Genomic DNA, 20,282 nt, shown 5'->3' with positions numbered 1-20,282 from the left:
AATTACAATTAACTGTGGAAAACAATTTAAAAAAAAGTCCAGATATAGTAGTACGGCGTATTGATGTATAGCAAGTAGTGCTGTACTAGCCTTAGACCAAGACCTAAATATGAATTATTTTTTCTCGTTAATTCCATCTGGAGTTGTTTGCAATTTCTTCATCCAAAAGCTTTCCCGAGATACTCTTACATTTTGACTAGTTTTTAATATGTTCTGTGATCGTAACAATAATGTTGTGGAGATACTCCTGGGTGTGTCCGGCGGATCTAAGATGACGACTTAGAGGGAGGTTTGGTTTGCATTTGTAGTCACTGCGATGACCATTCATACGCCTGTTGAAAGGTTGTTCTGTTTCGCCAACGTACTGCACACCACAACGGCACTGGAGAAGGTATATGGTATTTTCTGTTTTGCAAGTCACGTCGCAACAAAATGGTAAATTCCATTCCAATGCAGTAGCTTTTAAACGTTTTGGTGTGCAGCATCTGGGTACAGGTCTTACATCTCTTATCTCCACATGGTCGACACTGGCCCGTTGTATTTTGTTTGGGCTGAGATGAAATCTCTGCTCTTACCAGGGCATCTCTTAGGCTCCTAGGTCTACGGAATGCCAGGACCGGGGCCCCTTTTGATAAAGGTACTGCCACCCACAGCGTACGCGATTCTGCTTCTGAATCTGCTTTGATCTTGAACTTTGTGAGTTTTATGCTGAGGAAGGATATTCAATTTAAGTTTTACCATCTTCTGGTGATGTTAAATATATTTAGACGTTTATTTAATTTATTGTTATGTTTAGCATCGTTCACCCCGTAAGAGTGATTGTTGACTATTATTTAGACGATTATAATGTTTCAGTGACGTTACAGAAATAGAACGACTTAGTAACGTTATAAATAGATTCAACGTTATAAATAGAGTTAGAACGAAACTGAAAGTGTAAGCTAATACATATGATAAAAAGTGAATTTAACGTCCGTTTAAGATAGGTTTAAATTTTTTAATAAACTTTCGTTCTTCCAACTCCCTTAATGTGTCTCTCGGAGATTTCATTTAATAAAATGGAAAAATGAAAAAAATTTCCACCGCCACAAGTTTCAATGTGTGCACTCAGCGGTATTTGTCTATATGCGGAATCTCTGACTTGTTGACGGTGTACCCTTATTCGTTCCGATAATGCATTTCCGGTCTGGCCGATATATATCTCTTCGCAGATATATACTCTTAGTCAGCTTAAATGATTGACAGCTCTTATGCATAAAGTACTGATGGGTGTCAGTTGGTTTGGAGTATAGGTCTGTGGACAGCTCACCCGCTTATAAAGTGCTAGAAGTATTGAGGAATGTGATGTTAGTCCGATGTTTCGTAAGTGAAATTAATTGAAAGATGTTGATTGTTGGCATGTATGATGAAATTATTTAAGTCAGCTGCGTCATGTGTCCACTTCATGTCCACGGCGTCAATAAACCTGTACAAGCACAAAGGAGGTTTTTCTATAGAGGATTCAAGCAGTTCTTTTTTCAAAATTTCCCATGAAATTGTTTGCATAAGGCGGAGCCATTTTGGTACCCATAGTTGTGCCATTTATTTATAAACAATGGTCTCCATTAAAGTAAAGTTGTTCTTTTTAAAACCATCGTAAGCAAAGTGACTAGGCAGTCAGTAGGTGCAACTTTGACCTCCCGAGAATCTCATACTTCTCTACAAGCCTCGATACCATCAGAGTGAGAAATGTTGGTATATTGAGATGTGACGTATAAGTGATTCTGGTTGGATGTTGACTGCACATTAATTTTATTCGGATTTCGCCAAGACTACTTTGGGCGGGGGTCCCTTTCAAGGATTTTTGGCACTTTTAGGCCCCACCTTTCCATCTTGTTATGTCATATATTCATATGGTTATACATTATTATGTAATATGTTCTTACTAGAAATCAAATATTGAATTAAATTATTCTTTCTCTCAATTCTAGTTTTTGTAATTGTGCAAACAAAGCTGTAGTGTATCCTCTGCGCTCGTAAAATGGTTCACATCGTTATTGAAAATTTTGGCCGACAAAAGATGACTATGTCAACAAGAAGAAAACAAAATCTTATGACGGAAGCATAATCAATTTTGTAAATTCTGGTATTGTTTCAGTTGTTCTTATGGCAAATCTACCAAATTGTACATGTACAAGGAATTTCGAAAAGCCAACTCTTGATCATTGCTTCTTTTATATGTAAAAGCTAAATTTTTGCTCTTGGCATACTTTGCACTGAGGAATAATTCATTAATTGAAACAAATGTACAGTAATACGTTAATGGTGTTCTTAGATAAGGCACCGACCATTCTATACTGAGGGAGGGGGGCCTGGGATTATTTTTAAGAAAATAAGTTTATTAAAATTTAAGCTCAAAATTTGTTTTCCTCAGCCATCACTTAAAAAATGTAGATTTTCAAAAATCGTTTTTAATTTCGACTGCTGCTGAAAAAAGTAGTTTCGCGCTTGCCCGAAAAAATTTTTCTAAATCAACATAAAATCCCAGTCCCAACTTCGAGAAATAAATTATCTGTGCCTAAATCTCAATCTTATTTGGCAGGTTAATGCAAAAGGATATTCCTATCACTTTAGTCCAGGGACATAATACCCGTACGAATGAAGAAAAAACAACTCTTTTTTCAACTTTTTTAGTGTCTCTTTGATTTTTTCTCTATAATGTTGCATGTGATGATAGTATTTCTCCGTTTCTGTAGAAAATTTCTTTTACGATAGCTGCTAACTATTCACCTGTGTCTTAACCCGAGAACTGCTTGTGCGATCGTGCTATTTTGTGAGTATATGCCTTAAATTTGCTCTCAAATCATCCATTATCCATTATAAAAGGTACATTTCTATAATTTCAGCCTTAGATCAAATAATCCAAATTTTTACACACTACAAATAATCTTGGAATTGACAAAAGAGAAAAGCTTTAAGGTTAACAATGTGACCAACGGGATGACTCTGATTCCCTAATTGTCAACTCTCCTTTGAGGTAATATTCCAGCAGCTTAGAGGAGCTTTTGTTTATGAACATATATGTGGTTTTTTTTTCTCGAAAATGCGCCAATGTCCAGAGAGAACTCGGTGCCTGACACATAAACTTATAAGGGCTATTTGCCAACTTAGTTTGGTAAGTTTGATCATACCCAGTGGGTGGTTTTTATTGTAAAGCAGTAACCTTTCTAAACAGAACATTAGAAAATAAAATCGTGTTTGGTTTCGAGAGGGCCTTTTTTTTCATTTAAAATTATTAACTGTAAAACTCCTGAAATAGCCTGGATTAACATGTTTAAAATTCTTTTCACTTGAGACGAAGAGCTACATTGTATCCTCTATCACGAATAGACAAACTGACACGACATCCACTGTTACTTCCGTGACAAGTTCCTGTTAATTTCTATACATATTTATGAAGTATTGATGAAAGAAATAAAGGAGGCTAAATATAGTATTTTAAATACCTACAATGAAACCTAATTATTTCCGGTTGTAAAAAATTGAAATAATGTACTTCCTTCCTTAACTTTTTCCAAAAAATACAATCCTGTATATTGAAGGATGGAATGGGATGTCTAACTTGAGTTATATTATATTATTTGTAACTCTGGTCTCGGATAGAGTACGCTGTAGGAAGCTACCTCCAATAATTCTCGGTAAGTCAATATCATTTCATTCTGGTACATGTGGCACACTTTTACAGAATTTCTAGTCGATTTCAGACTGAAAACTCTTAATACTCAATCTAACAAACGAAAGCACAAAACAATAAGTTTTATAAAGTGAAAAAAAAAATGAACAAAATATGAACAAACAAAGTGAGTCTACAAATAATTCTGTAAGTTATAAACATCTGAATTGTTATTTGAACTTACAAATCAAGTCTTGACGAGAAATTTAAGCGTAAGCATTTAAAAATATGTAAAAATAGCATAAAATATGCATAAAAACTGAACATATCATGAATTTGAGATCACTATAGCGGTTCATGTGACCACATTCAAAACAGTTCATTACTATATAGGCTGTCCACCCTATACCTATATTTTCATATTTTCCGGTGGTGACCAGTACCTGGAGATGGAGGGAACAAGATGGAAGCCAAGTTAAACAAGACTGGTGGTGATAAATTCTGTGATAAGGTTACCAAAGATTATAAAGTAATCTGGGTGAACTTAGCTAGTCTCTCTTATACTATACCTACACGTTGTTTCATCGAAAATTTTAGGTACATACGTTAATACTGCTTAAGTAGCAGTCCACCTAAGAATCATGCAGTGGGTGATTTATCGATGTCAGACATTTGAACCAAATTGACTTGCAATATGTAGGATTTAATGGAAAAATAAGAATTAATATAAAAAGATGAAAAATGTTTTCACCGTAACCATAGCAACGACCATTCCTTAGCAACCACCAATTTTGGGCCTACAAAACACTTGAATGTATTTTTTTTGTACCTAATGGTGGAAATTTGTCAAAATACATAATTATATTAATGAAGTATCTCTTATGAAAAACAATTTACAATAAAGTACAAAGCAATCAGATTGGTGTAGATCTGGTTACCATAGCAACCAAAATTCTTAATTTTTGACAATTTGAAATGTACGAAAATAGGCTATGTTCAGACCCGTTTTGGTAACAAGAGCAAGAAGATATTAATTAAATGTATGCATGGATGTGTAGTAGGTGCTCTCCACTGAAACATATCAAAAATAAAAATATGTAGCATATCTTTGTTTTTTGCTCATCTGCACCCAAAATCACCTCCTGTAAAGAACTTTTCTTCTTAACGTTTTTCATACAAACTTTGTACAGACCATACCTTGTTTGTCTTTTCACCTGGACTTCTAATATTTGGTACGTTGGTATATCCTCTCAGGGTAGATTGTTGCATACCAGAATGGTAGACTTTTGACCTTGACCTTTAACCTCAAGGTCAAATAACAAACAAATTTTGACAAAATACGATACATAATTTTATCTGTGCCATTATTATTTGGTCTTTTTACTTAGATACATGATCTTAGGCATTTAAGTATATCACACCAAGGCAGGGAGTAATGTTTTAGGTGGATGACCTTTGGCCCGAGGACAAATAGCATAAAAGTTTTTGCAAAATGCCATAAAAACTTTGTCTTGGCCATATTGTTTTTTTTTTATCTTTTTACCAAGATATCTGATTTTTGGTATGTAAGTAAATCACATTAAGGTAGAGTGTAATGTTCAAGATAGGATAACTTTTGACCTTGACATCATCCAACATAAAAATGTGATGGAAGTTTAATATTTATTTTGATATTACACGAAAAAGAGTTCGGTGACCACAAATTTTCTTTTTGAAACATGCAAAAATGTCAGTTAATTGTTCTTTATATAGATTTATAAGAAAATAAATTCATCTTTTCTACTTTTTTTTTTATTTCAATAGTACCTGCAGTAGTGAAAACTCCCAACAGAATTCATACTAAATGTTGAAAAAAAACTGCCTGTATCAAGGTTATCAAGGTTTAATTACATTTTGTATCTCGAAATCAAGTTATCTTTGTTTAAATATAAGGTTTCTGAAGTATGTTCATTCAAAGTCATTTGAGAAAATCTGGGATAATCTATTTACATGAGCTACCTTTATATACATAATGTAACACTTTCAAACTACTTCCTGCATGGACATGTGCAGATCCAGTAATGTATTTAAGGATGTTCCGGTTTTTTGCTCACTCTGTCCACATGTCGCACAAAATTAACATTATTTCCAACAATGGAGGTTCAGTCGGCCCCGAGCCCTTTCTCCTTTCTCCCTTTTCTCCATACCACACTGTATTGTGTTTATGCGATAAAAACTTTCCGGGTAAATGTTTTAATTTTTTTTAATTATTTGATTTAAACCATATTACGTTTTATACAAAGTGAAAAGAATAGTCAGTAGACAAAGCCTTTGTTAGCCCTCTCGCGGTAACAAATTTCTAAAAGTAAGCAATATATACATATACAAAGCATGACAAATTATTGTGCAAAAGATCAAGAGTAATCAAGGGAACCAAGGTTATAGCGGCAATCAAAAGAATGTAATCCAGGGACAAAGACCAGACATGGAAAACAGACATTCACAACAAAGAACATAAAGTAACTAAAATCATACATACAAAGTAACAAAAGTAAATGAGAAACTCGGACTCCACTAAAAACTGGGAGCATGGACCAGGTGCACCGGTAGGGTAAGCGTCTTCTGCTTTTCTAGAAACACCCGCCGAGTTGCTCATAAAAAGTCAAGTCCGTCGTAGACAAACGAGGAAAGAAAAACTATGACCCGTTGAATACATCAGTTTTCATGGTCCTGATGGATACACCATAACGATCCACGAGTTCATGATGACGACCATGAAACTTCTGTAGTGATGACGTCAATCTTGTAGCAATATAACCCTGTTCCAGAAGCCTATTTGTTAGAGTTCTAGCGCGATACAAAAAGTCTGCGTAGTTTCGGCAAGCTCTGGCATAAAGATAAGGTCAAATGACATACAAAATTTTGGCCAAATACCATACAAAAATTTGTCTGGGCTAAAATTGTTTTGTCTTTTCATATATATATTTCATGATATTTGGTATGGGACTATAAAACCTGAAGATATCTGATATTTGGTATGGGATTATAAAACCTTAAGGCCAGGCATCACATACTAGGGTGAATGACATTTGAACTTGACTTTTGACCTCATGTTCAAATAACATACCAAAGTTTGACGCCATTCATACAAAATTTGTCCATACCATAACGCTTTTTTGTCTTTTTGACCTAGACTTCTAATATTTAGTATGTTGGTATATCCTCTCAAGGTGGAGTGTTGCGTACCAGAATAGATGAAATTTTACCCGAATTTAACTTGTCAACCTCATGGTCAAATAAGATACACATTTTGGCAAAATACCACTCAAAGCTTTGCCTGTGCCATAACTTTTTTGTCTTTTTACTAAGATATCTGACATTTGGTATGTGTGTATTTCACGCTAAAGTTGAGTGTCATGTACCAATTAAGGTGTATGACTTTTGACCATGACCTTTGACCTTACGGTCAAATGACATACACAATTTTGGCTTAAGTTAATGACTGATTTCATGCAATATTTCATCTCACAGTATGTCGTAAATGTAAAGAATCACTTGCCTTTTATCACCTGATTGTGCGTAACTCCGGTAGCAGTACTAATCTTTTACATCTGTTATGGAATATGGGTTCTGTTAATTTCAAAGGAGAAGAACTCTTAGCTTAAATAATTATACCCCACGCAATGCAGTTGTGCAGGGTATAATGTGTTTGACCCGTCCGTCTGACCGTCAGTCCATCAGTCCATCTTAAGTTTTCCGAACTTTTTTTTAAACACTTGCAGATATTGAAATATTTTTTTGGTTAATAAGTTCACCATGATAAGTTAAAGGACAAGTTTACTGTTCAATAATTTTTACCGAAATTACGGGCTTTGAAATAACTGTTTTCTTGACATTTTTTTTTCTGAACATTTGCAGATATTGACATGATTTTTATTATAAATTAACCGTGATAAGTTACAATACAAGTTTGTGTTTGGTTTCACTTCAATGATTTTACTGAAATTACGGGCCTTGAACTTAGCAAAATTTACAGAAATAATCGTTTTAAGGACTTTTTTCCTAAACGCTTGCAGATAATGACATGATAAGTTACAGGTCAAGTTTACATTCTGTTCCAATAGATGATATTTAATTTAGATTAATTAAAACTTAAATTAATCAAAGTCTGGCGTTATAAACTAACATTCTGAGTAACAGAATTTAGTTAGAAGAGGTTGGTTTTCTCATCGTATATTTAAGCTCATCTGGGACGAAGGTCAGCGTGAGCTATTGCCATCACTTGATGTTCGTTGTAGTTGTCTGTTGTCATTGTTGACTTTTTCAAAAATCTTTTTTTTTTAAATTTTATTTTGTTGCAATCTTTTCTAATGCCTATAAAAATCATTTTCAAAAATCTTTTTTCAATTTTATTTTTGTTGCAATCTTTTCTACACCTGATTTAACACTCTAATTCCTTTTTTTTCTAGGTCTTTCTAAATGTATTTCTCTTATCAATCTACCTACATGTTTATGTCTGTGTTCCAGTATAGTTGAATATAGGGAAAATATATAAAGGAATATGCCAAAGAAGACAACAACAAAAAACAGTAAAAACATCACGATTTAGTACTTTTGGTATCATACCTCATTAAATATAAATGACAGGATTATATAACTGAAGTCATATACAGATACATTAGGATATTGAATCAGCATCCAAACAAAGTCTGCAACCTATATTTTACATTTCATTTATGTATTAAAGTTTACTTCTGATCTCATGTATGGGCAATAATAAGTAGAAAGATCATGTAAACTTATTGACTATAAATTAAAGTAGTTCGTATTTTACAATTATGCAATTTATTCTTAAATGCCAATACAAGATGAAATGTATAATTTTAGGTTACCCATGTTTGGTTCTCACATAGTTTCTAGACAGCTACAAGTAATAGATGTATGGTAACAGGCCAGTAAACAAACATTTGTTATTTTTAGCTCTCCTTGCCAAATGCCAAGTAAGCTTATGCCATCACTTGGCGTCCCTCCTCGTCGACAAATTTTCGAAATTCTCCTCTAGATAATTGTGCACAAAATGACTGTCGGGATTTATGATCCGTGAAAAAACAGCCGCCGTTACTAGAAATAGAACATAGGTGTCTAAAGGTATTTTTTAAAATTACTCCAAAAACCGTTGCCTTTAGCTTAATTCTGGCAGGGGATAATATTGTCCAGGATTAAGAGAAAACCTATGCCGAAATTCTGCAAACGATATTTACAACTGATGTAGGAGTTATGACCCATATAAAAATATTTTTTGGCATTCCTCATATGTACAACTTTGAAAATATTCTCCTCTAAAACAATTGTTCTGTATGGTATTCCACAAAAAATAAATGTTGGGATTCTTGATCCATGACAAAAACATAACCCCTGCTACTAAAAATAGAACATAGGGATCAGAAGGCAATTTTTTGTAAACAATTCAAAGGTTGTTGCCCTTTTTTGGAGGATTATCTAGTTCAGCATCATAAGATTGACCAATACCGACATTTCCTAAACGATTCGTTTACTAATGTAGGAGTTATGGCTCCTGAAACAATTCTTAATTTTTCCACATGTGTATGTGCAATTTTGAAAATCTCTTAAACCATTTAAGATCAGTTAATGGAAATGAAGCATATTAATTCTTTAGTGTATTGTGCTCGAAATGACTTGTGCTTTTTAATCCATTAAAATGTATATGGCTGCCTATGCTAAAAATGGAACATAGGGTCAGAAGAGTTTTTTTTATAATAATTCAAAAACTGTTGCCTTCAGCAAAATTCTGGTTCAGGTCATAAAAGGCTATTAAAAGCGTTTCCTGCATTTGACTATTCATTTAATTTTAACTTAGCCTGTCTCATTGCCATTTTTTTCTAATAAGCAATTGGTACACCAGGTGAACGATTCAGGCTCTCTTAAGCCTCTAGTTATCCATTTATAATGTTTCTATAATATATTATAAAATTTAATGTTGATTCTCCAATTGTTCTATCTAAATTTCTGGCACAAAACGTTGAGTAAGTCACAGTATTGTGACATTATTTTTAAACAACAAAATTATAAAACATTTTGAAATATTGTGTAAACAAGAACCTACATGTTCATGTTTACAAGAGTAATCATAGGGTCCAAGATTCTAGCGGAAATCAAAATAATGTAATCCTGGGACATTTTGATAAGTAGATGTGCATTTCAGTAAAACAGGAGTTAAAAATGGAAATGGGATATAATGCCAATGATCAACAAAAACAAGAAATATTATTCTTGGGTCTGATGGAATTCTCTCAAAATACAGGAATTAAAAAAACAATTTAGTATCAGTCATATGACATCTGTCCTCATTAACACTCATTAAGTAAAAAGATATGTTATTTGACCATGAGGTCAAAGGTCAAGTTCAAATGTCAACCAATCTAGTACGAGGCGCCTCGCCTTGAGAAAACATAACCCCATACCAAGTATCAGATGTCTAAGAAAAAAGACAAAAGAAAATTATAGCCCGGACAAAATTTTGTATGATATTTGGCCAAAATTTGGTATGTCATTTGACATTGGAGTCAAAGGCCAAGGTCATTCTAACATGATGTGATTTACTTAAATGTCAAACAGGTCAGATATCTAAGTAAAAAGACCAAAAAGTAATGGCACAGAATGTATCGTATTTTGCCAAAATTTGTATGTTATTTGACCTTGATATAAAGGTCAAGGTCAAAGGTCACCCACATTGGTACGCGACACTCTGCCCCGAGAGGATATACCAACATACCAAATATTAGAAGTCTAGGTCAAAAGACAAAAAAGTTATGGTTCGGACAAAGTTTGTATAAAAAGCGTTAAGAAAAAGATAAGTCTTTAAGGGGGTGATTTAAGGCCCAAATTAGCAAAAAACAAAGATATGCTACATATTTTTATTTTTGATATGTTTCAGTGGAGAGCACCTACTACACATCCATGCATACATTTGGATAATATCTTCATGCTCTTGTTAGGAAAACGGATCTAAACATAGCCTATTTTCGTATATTTCAAATTGTCAGAAATTAAGAATTTTGGTTGCTATGGTAACAGATCTTAACCAATCAGATTGATTTGTACTTTATTGTAAATTGTTTTCCATAATACACACTTCATTAAAATAATTATTTAGTTTGGTAAATTTCCACCATTAGATATAAAAAAAAACATTCAAATTGTGACATTTTTGTGATTATTAGGCCCTAAATTAGTGGTTGCTAAGGAGTGGTTGTTGCTATGGTAACGGTGTAAACATTTTTCATTTTTTCATTTTATTCATTGCTTTTCTGATATATCCAACTGATGTAAAGTCAATATGGATGAAATATCTGACATCAATAAATCACTTTCAGTGAAAATTGCATGATTCTTAGGCGGACTGCTACTTAATAAAAACTACCAGGTAGTTCCTACTGGCTTCCCAAACTACACAAATCACCTTATGGATACCTATTTATTTCCTCTTTATGTAACTGCTCAACAACCAGACGCTCTATTTTACTTACTAGTGGGTTCGAAACCAGAAAACGTCTAATTATTCATTTCTGTAACAAAGCTTCTGAAAATAGTAGAATTAAATATGTTAGGAGTGTTAAAAACTCGCTTGATGTGCTTGATAAATTGCAAGCCAATCAAGTATCTTTCGAATCTGCTCAAAGATTTGATTTAACACTTCCACATTTTCTCATAAAACAAAACAAAAACATATCTTATCAAATGGTCCTTTGATAAATGGGGATGTGAATAATTATATTTGTTCGAATTTTTTAGACTCTTTTTCAGTAACATTTGCGTTCGATTTGGCGTTTATTATCATGATTGGAATTCCCATTAACCAATTGTGCACCACTTATTGTGAACCTCTTCTTGTATTGTTACAAATTACAATTTATGGCTAGAATAAACGAAGACCCTTCCAAACAACATTTGGCAGAAAAAAGTAAGACATTTTCAGATATTTGGACGATATTTTGGCTCTTTAACAAAGACTTCAATAATTATACTTGAGATATATATACAGTAGAACTTTCTTCGAATAAAGCAAATATTGATGATAAAGAATGTCCGTTCCTTGATTTTAGTATTCATATTAATAAAGGTAAACTTAATACTAAAATTTACGACAAAAAGGGTGATTTTTAATTTCCTATTGCTAACTATCCATTTTCAGATGACCTGTTGAATAAATCAGTTTTCATGGTGCAGATGAATACACCAAAACGATCCACGTTAAAGATAGTATTTTTGCTATTAAGATTAATTCGCTCATACTAGGGTCTTTCCATAAAAATTAACACACTACATTTAAAAACAGTTTTCGGTGTGACGTGGGTTGTGTCTTTATTGTATGACTTATGATGTACTGTAATTCTGAACCCCACAAGGGAAGGTTGGATATTGATATTACATACGATGATTCAGGTCTATTTTAGAGCCGGCATGTCAGTTAAATGCTTGTCGACGTTTTATTTGTGCATATGTTTAATGTATAATAAGTTTCTTTATTTATAAAGACTTTGACTTTTTTAACTGATTTTAAGGTTTAATTTTGTTATATTTTTTCACAGTTTTAAAAGGAGGAGGGTTTAAGTCTTTAAGTCCGGAATTTATGGCCTCTGTGTGTCTTGTTTCGTTTTCACTTTCAATTTACTTTATGTTGCTGCAGTATATAGAGGTAACTATTTCGCTGTATCTGTGTATGGTGTTGTTTTGGACCAGCTGTAGCCTACCCAGTGGTATGAGGAATTCATTAAAGACCCATGGGTGGCCTTGAGCTGACATTATTCATCCATTTTGGGATGTTGTCTCTTTAACATATTCACCATATCCATTCTCCGTATATTGTATGCGGTACTGGCATAAGACGAAAAAAATGACAAACAAAAAGCAAACGAAAGAAGAAACGGACGAACGGACAAATAAATTGAAAAAAGGCGTGAGTAAAGACATTTTTGGTGTACAATTGTCGTTTGATCTGTGCAGAAAATTAAAACTTAACTTAGTTCATTTTTAATATTAAAGCAACCAGTTAGCAGATGCAAAGAAAAAAAACCAAACGTACTTTGTAGCCCAAAATATTTTCAGTGAAAAAATGAACACATTTTTAGATTAATTTACGACAACAAAACTCACAAAACTAGTTCACCAAAGGGAGTTAATATAAGAGTTCCAAACTTTGGCGACACTGATGCTATGGAATGGCTTTCAACGACACATTCGAAAAAAGGTTAGTTTTAAATCTTTCTAAAACCTTCCGACGATGTCAATTTGCAGGTCGAGTAACTTTCTGTAAGGAGACAACTTACTTAAGTTACATGTATTCTATAAAATTTGAAAGACCCGTGAAGATAAAGATATTAAGGCGCAGAAACGCGAAAAAAAAATAGGATTTAATGTCATGGTGTAAGTGCAACATGTCGCTATTATTGTTACCAACCTCTTGTACTCGTAATTTTAGTACTGTACATTCGTATATAATTTGCATAACTATATATTACTACACCACCTTATGCTGCAGATCGGTGCCGTAGAATCGTCAATTCTAGCTTCATATGAGATCAAAATGTACTTCTTGAATACCATTCGCGTACATGTGTTCAACGTGTGATTTTTCACTTGTATGAGAGCGGGACGTTTACTTTAAAAGATGAAATGATAGATAGACATTTAACTTTCTGTAATAAAGCTGTCCGAGTTGTTTTGATTGAGAAACATTCGGTGTAATCACGGTTACCAAGCATAGAATATTTGACGATTATATGCAATTAGCGACTTTGGACACTTCAGTCTTTGATTTTCATCTGTTTATTGCACATTTGTAAAGTATTACACCTTTGTGTTTTCCCGTTTTATTGAAGTAATTAGGAAGAGACAGGTCCTGAAAAGCCGTGAGAAAAAGATTGGGATAAACGCGTATTAATATTCATTATTTTCTTTTTTTATATGTTTCCTCCTTAATCACTTGTATTCTTGTTTTTACAGTTAGTTATTTCGAGAAGTTGACAAGTCGTTTGGTACAGTGGGGATACGTCAGAAACCATACTTTACGTGGTGCTCCCTATGACTTCAGAAAATCACCCAGTAAGTTCATACAAACATTAAAACCCCAAGGGCATTGATATTACTTTCAACCTTCAAGCGGCTATGTTGTCAGTATAGTTCGGTAAACTGGAAGGACCTACTTTGACTCCTTATATTTTGAAACTGGTTGGGAAACCCTTCAGTCTAGAAGGAAAAGGAGAAAACTTAATTTGTTTTATAAAATTCACCATCAAGATTGTCCATCTTATATTAATGGCTGTTTATCGCCGTATCAACGACATGTAAGACAAAGAAACTTGCGAACTGATCATGACTATCGGCAACCATTTACAAAATTTAGGTTACAGACTACCAATTCAACCAACGAGCATTTGGAAAGTACGCAAAAAATAGTCCTACGCAGAAATTACCCCTGTTCCTCATAGTGCTGTGAAAAAAGTTCTCATTTTATTTTAAAAATATAAACAGTTTCTGAAAGGAAAAACATTTCTGTACATTTTATAGGTGCATTTTGCTTTTTGTGATGTGAAGCCTAATCTCCTTAATGATTTCTAAATATACCCCTATCTTGTGAAAACACTGGGATTTCCCGTACTATTTATAGACCCTTCACTTCCGGTGACCAGTAGTGCACTGCAAGTCTGCTAACCCCACATGCCATTCTGAGGATTGTGAGCTGACATATGTAGAATCATGCTGATATATAGTCCTCTGTAGGTTAAAGTTAAGGTAAAGTCCAGAGAAGCCATTGAATATTGTGAAATTAGCATAGAAGCCTATGGGAAGTGGAATTAGTGGTTTTTAGCCAAAATAACAGTTATTTTCCAACTCTTTTTTCCCGTTCCCGATTAGACTTTCGAACAGTTTGGAATCAAATATACGTAATCTTCCAACCATTTCTAGATTAAAAAAGCAAACCGATTTGAAATATATAATTAACCTCCTTATTATTTCACAGGTTGTAGATTATATAATATTCTACACACGAAACTTCGACATAGGTGTAGTGCCCTGAATTTTGATCTATTCCGTGTTAATCTTGTGAATGATCCGGGTTGTGTCTGCGGCTGGGTGGTTGAAGATACCACACATTACCTTTTGGAATGCCCATTATATTTAGAAAGATTAACCAAGGGAACCAAGGTTATAGCGGTAATCAAAAGAATGTAATCCAGGAACAAAGACCAGACATGGAAAACAGACATACAAAGCAAAGAACATAAAGTAACTAAAATCATACATACGAAGTAACAAAACAAATGAGCAACTCGGAGCATGGACCAGGTGCACCGGTAGGGTAAGCGTCCTCTGCTTTTCTAGAAACACCCGCAGACACGAGAACAATTGAAAAAAATACTGCCTTTTTACCAGTCTGAATCGAAAAAACTTTGCTTTTTGGAAACGAAACCTTATCTGACGATTTAAACAAAGATATATTTAAATCAGTTCAATTATTCATCAAACAATCAAAGCGTTTTGACATAGGATGATCACAGCAAGCAATTTTAACTTCATCCTGTTAATATTTCCCATATTTTCTCTTTTATACTCTTTTTTTTTTAGTTCAGACAACTATTGCCACATATATTGAAATGACAAGTTCATCACATATGACAACATTTATACTGTTCTTGATTCAGTTTTGTCACAATTAGTTGTATACATTGTGTATTATATTTTATTTTTGACGTATGTTCACAAAATATTTGCAATTAATTAAGTAGAAAGGACCTTTGTAAGTTGGTACTTATGTCCAATCCAATTGCCTGTAAATTTTAGCAATAAAATATGTTTAAACTAATTAAACTAACCTACTTTGCCCAAATTAGTACTTGCGTTTATCGTTTTCTCTCACAATTGGTACTAAGTACGCTCCATTAATATTAGTTGCACTGATTTCAGATGAGCTTGGGGAATTTTACAGAAATCTCAGCAATTTGATAAAAGACACATACAGGAGCAACAATAACTCTAGAGTAGTTTTACTGGCCCACAGCCTGGGTAACCTGATCACACTGTACTTCCTGAACCAGCAGAATCAGGCATGGAAAGACAAGTATATTGAGTCCTTCATAACACTGGCGGCACCATGGGGGGGAAGTGTCAAAACAATGAAAATGATAGCCTCTGGTAATATATCTCAATTTTAATTTAAGGTCAACAAATATGATCAAAGTAAACAATAAAAAATGGTTTCAAGATCCTTGTACAAAATAACAAAGTATCAAGTGAAGACGAAAGAAAAATCAAGGGAACCAGGATTCGAACAGTTACCAACATGAACATGATCAAGAGATAATGACTAGCCAAAAAAAATATAGACACACACAACAAAGAAACAAAAACTACACAAATACAAACAGAAGTAAATAGACAATCCCGACATTCCACTAATAACTGGGAGCATGCATCATGTGTTCCGGTATGGTAAACGTCCTTAGCTTTTCTAGAAACACCCGCCGAGTTGCTCACAAGATGTCATCCTCAGATGTTTCTTAAAGGGTAGACTAAACAGGAAAGGAAAATTGTGACGCAGTGGACGCATAGGTTCTCATGGTACAGTTAGACACAACGAAGCAACCAAAAACAAAGACAAACACCATTATAAAACCATGGCGACCAAATGAAACACAGGACACTAGAAGTTTTTGAGTACTCATTTTAACAGAATATTCGACTAAATCCTCTTGTTAAACTTAAACAAAATGTACATAATACTTAAAATAACGTTTTTGTTTAATTTTCAGGTGATAATTTAGGAATTATTAGTATAAGATCATTACTTGCCCGTCCAATGGAAAGGTCTATGACTAGCTCTTATCTATTGATGCCTTCTAATCTGTTCTGGAATGATTCAGAGGTTATAGTTCAAACTCCGGAGCGTAACTACACTGTGAACGACTACAAACGCTTTTTTTCTGACCTGAACTTTACCGATGGATACATGATGAGGGCAGATACTGAGGGTCTTGTCGACCCATTGCGCCCACCCAACGTCACTGTCTACTGTCTGTATGGAACTGGCTTAAAAACGCCAGGGAAACTGATTTACGAGAAAGGAGCTTGGCCCAATAAACAACCCAAAATAGTTATTGAGAATGGTGATAAAAGTGTAAATATCAGGAGTCTTGAAGGCTGTCTGCGCTGGAGAAACAAACAAGTTCAAGGAGTTTATCCTATGGGATTTAAAGGAATTGATCACATAGAAATATTATCACACTCCGTATCTATCAACTACATTAAACAAATTTTAGTTCCGTAGTTTTTATTTTTGGAAATAAATGTATTTCTGTATTTATTGAATATTGCTACTTTACAATGTATTATATAAAAAAATTCCAATGCTTAATGGGTTGTGCTGATTCTTAAAAATGACCCAGTGTTTGAAGGGTTCATTTTGGCTATCTCTTAACTACTAACAGCCCAATTTAAATGTTTTATGGTTATATTATTATAATATTTTACACAATAACAAACGATGTGTGCAGGGACCGGGGTCCGCAATGTACACCACTAGTACTATGGTGGTGAAATTTTGATAGTGAAATTATTTTTTATATATATTGTGCATCCCTTTGTTGTGATACATAGTTTTTCTGCGAGGTAAGGCTTGGAGTAGGACACAGTCTTTCAGCGAGCTATAAAGCTTGGAGTTGGCCAAAAGACTATTCCTTACGGTAATATTGAAATAAGACATGCACAAAGACTAAGATGTTTTAAATAATAGAGGATTAAGAATAAGTCACTAAAAAATCATTTACAGGCTGACAGGAAGTGAACAGCTGTACAAATACGGAAGTTTTAAATATGGAGCAACATGGCCCCACCGGCAACTCGTCCTACGTCTACTAGGACAACAACTTGGCCCACGGACAACTCGTCCTAATTCTACTAGAACAACTTAGCCAACGGACAACTCGTCTTAAGTCTACCAGGACAACACTCAAGTTAATGTAGAAGACATATCTAGCCATAAGACCTCTCTAGCTTATAACCTTTTCTCTTACAACTTAATGTAGATGACACATCTAACCATAAGACTTCTCATAGCTTAAAACTTACACCTGTCTTATATTGGTTTTAATAAGGAGTTGAATCTAGAACTGAAGTTATTGGAAGGGAAAATGTTTTGTTAAACTTGTATTTTGTAAACATCATAAATGCAACCAACCAATTCTAAAATAAACATACAACTGTCTTAAACCAGATTTTAAGTACGAAATTCATATATTCTTTAAGCAGAATGCAGTGTAAGCTAGTAATGGTTTAATTCGCTGTAGTACATTGCCATTTCTTTGTAATTCAATAACTTTCATAGAATTTATACTAAAATCCAACTAATCACCAACAAAAATAATCCCAAAATGTCAAATCCTTTGTTTTGTACTAAAAATCATTTTGAAATTCAATTGTTGTTTAGGTACCACAATAAGCAATTAAAACAAACAAAAATAAGTTCTCGTAAAGCTGTAGACTATTTTCACGTTGTTTTTTGTTGTTGTTGTTTGTATGCAATAGCAGTTCGAAATCAGAATCCTCGAACATAGCAGATGCCTTTGTGTCGGAGGACATAATCAAACTATTAAATATATCAAAATATGTTAATAAGGTATGTCCTACATATAGCAGAACCTAAGTTTCATGGATCGATTTTCAACCCTCCAACGAGAAACCTGTCTCGGTTCTCCACTAAGAGCGTGATTTTTTTTTCTTAGAAATGTCAATACTTTTTCGTAAACTGAAAAAAAAAATTCGTTTTCACATACACTTACAGACTATGAAAATTGCTTACTAATAGGATCCACCCTCAATAACCAATCATTACTCCGATACGACAGTCTAAAATATATAAAACTAGATTTGTAAAGAGAATATCTAATGAAGATGCTAACAAATAAATAATAATGTAAGATTTCTATAGTTCAGACTGCAGTCTTCGGTCGACGTACCAGTACTTTGTTTTTCGGCTGTTTCTTTTTAAATCTATTTTTATCTGCCTCTGTTAGAGAGTCTCTACGTTGAGAATAGAAAGATTTGCTAGGAAAAGAAGAATTCCTGCTTCTTGGTCGTTGTATTTTAGCAGTAGTTGGGCGAGATGGTTGTTGCGCATCTATACCAAGTTTATCAAATTCTTGAAACATTTCAGCAGAAACCGGAGTTTCAGCACGAGGTCGATAGTCCTTCGGCTTATTACTGGCTTGACCACGACTGTAAGTACTATTACACGATTTAGGTCGGCCTAGAACTATATTGTTAGCATTTATGATTTTAGCGTTGTGTTTTGATTGGCAGCTCTTGCAATATTTTGGATTGACAGAACGCGGAACAGGTGACTTGTCATCAACCCTAGATTGACGCATGCGTTGGTCATACCTAGTGTCATTACACGTTTTAACACAAAATGGCTGCCGACAAAGTTCACATATTTCAGATTGCACGAATTTTTCGGGACAATCTCCAGTACAAGCAGGTTGTAAACATTTACTACAGCACCGTTTATCCCTGGGGTTTTTAGCACTTGTAACTCGCTTAGAATACCGTTTATTAATTTGCGCAGATCTTTTTTGTTCCCAGTCTTCAGTTTCCATTTGCAGACGTTCTAATTCTACCATTCTATCAAGAATATCATCAACATATTTTTCACGTGTTCTTTGTCGTGTCTGATCACGCCAGTTCCACTTTAACCTTGCAACCTGCCGCAAGTCTAAATCGTGAAAAGGGTCCGGCAATGGGTTAGCAAATGTATAAACTGGAATGTTCACATTATCAGCGTCAAAATCAAATTTTCTCCATCCTTTAGCAGAATCAGGAAGTACAAGAGAATCCAGCTTTTCTGGTCTTAAGTAAAGTTCAGGCGCTAAACGATTTTCATCTACTTCCGGTTCATAATCGCTATCGTCATCATCATCATCACTCGTGTCATCAGTCGGGGTACTGTCGATCCCACTTGTGCTAATATCATCATCTTTCGCGTCATGTATTCTTCCTTCATTTCTTCCATCATGTTCTTGTTGGTTCTTCGGAAGCCCAGCACAGGATGATGTAGTTAGTGTATCACTTAATAGATGAGACAATATCCGGGGATTTAACGAATCAAAATTACCAGGACGGACGTCCGTTGGTGTATCAGGTCGTCTTTGTTGGTTTCTATTTCTAAATGCGGATGGTGGAACAGACTTTGGTCTTGTTTTGGTAGAGCAGCATTTCGCAGGAGATGACGAGTGGCTAAAAAAGATTATATGACTTGTTATTGTATACATGAACAATAATGTAGTTAAATCGAGAACATTTGTTTTACACAAAAGATGACTAACGATTCCGGTCATTTTATATAGGGTAATGCAGTTCCGTTGATGAATAATCGACCAACTTATTCAAATGCGCTTGTCCCGAGTTGAAAGGTTTGGCCTTTGTTTCCGGTTAATCTACTTATACCAGAAGCCTCGTCAATAAAAATATATTAGCACATTTGCTTTCTGTGAATTGCAGAATTGCCAATATTCATATATTTAAACTAAAGGATCTAGAGAGCCTAAACCGCTCACATGGAAACATCATATTACTATTT

At 34.2% G+C, this 20,282-nt stretch overlaps 2 protein-coding genes across 11 annotated transcripts in view; one reads left to right on the top strand and one right to left on the bottom strand.

Annotated features, from left to right (window-relative positions):
- Positions 1-3,467: 3,467 nt before the first annotated feature.
- LOC148615654 (lysosomal phospholipase A and acyltransferase-like) lies at positions 3,468-17,063 on the top strand. Of its 2 annotated transcripts, none has more exons than XM_088582117.1 (6): positions 3,468-3,677; positions 4,093-4,249; positions 12,781-12,899; positions 13,655-13,753; positions 15,617-15,770; positions 16,462-16,601. In XM_088582117.1, the coding sequence occupies exons 1-6, from the start codon at positions 3,593-3,595 to the stop codon at positions 16,463-16,465; spliced, it is 618 nt and encodes a 205-aa protein (XP_088438243.1). In that variant the 5' UTR covers positions 3,468-3,592; the 3' UTR covers positions 16,466-16,601. The 2 variants fall into 2 exon arrangements, with proteins under 2 accessions (XP_088438243.1, XP_088438242.1); XM_088582116.1 differs by having other exon boundaries at positions 3,478-3,677; positions 15,617-15,844; positions 16,462-17,063.
- Positions 16,360-20,282, bottom strand: part of LOC148615652 (uncharacterized) — a 32,444-nt gene continuing 28,521 nt past the window's right edge. For 5 of the 9 annotated variants that reach the window (XM_088582106.1, XM_088582107.1, XM_088582108.1 and 2 more), the window contains one exon: positions 16,360-19,939. In XM_088582106.1, coding sequence (XP_088438232.1) covers positions 18,637-19,939 — 1,303 coding nt within the window. In that variant the 3' untranslated portion in view covers positions 16,360-18,636. The remainder of the gene's footprint in view (positions 19,940-20,282) is intronic. The other 4 variants (XM_088582114.1, XM_088582113.1, XM_088582111.1 and 1 more) reach the window with 1 other exon arrangement.

Source organism: Perna viridis, chromosome 5 (genome assembly GCF_037379345.1).
Source record: "Perna viridis isolate PV_CMFRI_1.1 ecotype Kerala chromosome 5, ASM3737934v1, whole genome shotgun sequence".
Lineage (NCBI taxonomy): Eukaryota > Metazoa > Mollusca > Bivalvia > Mytilida > Mytilidae > Perna > Perna viridis.
Note: the sequence above shows the minus strand (reverse complement) of the source record. Positions and strands in the feature narration are given on the sequence as shown.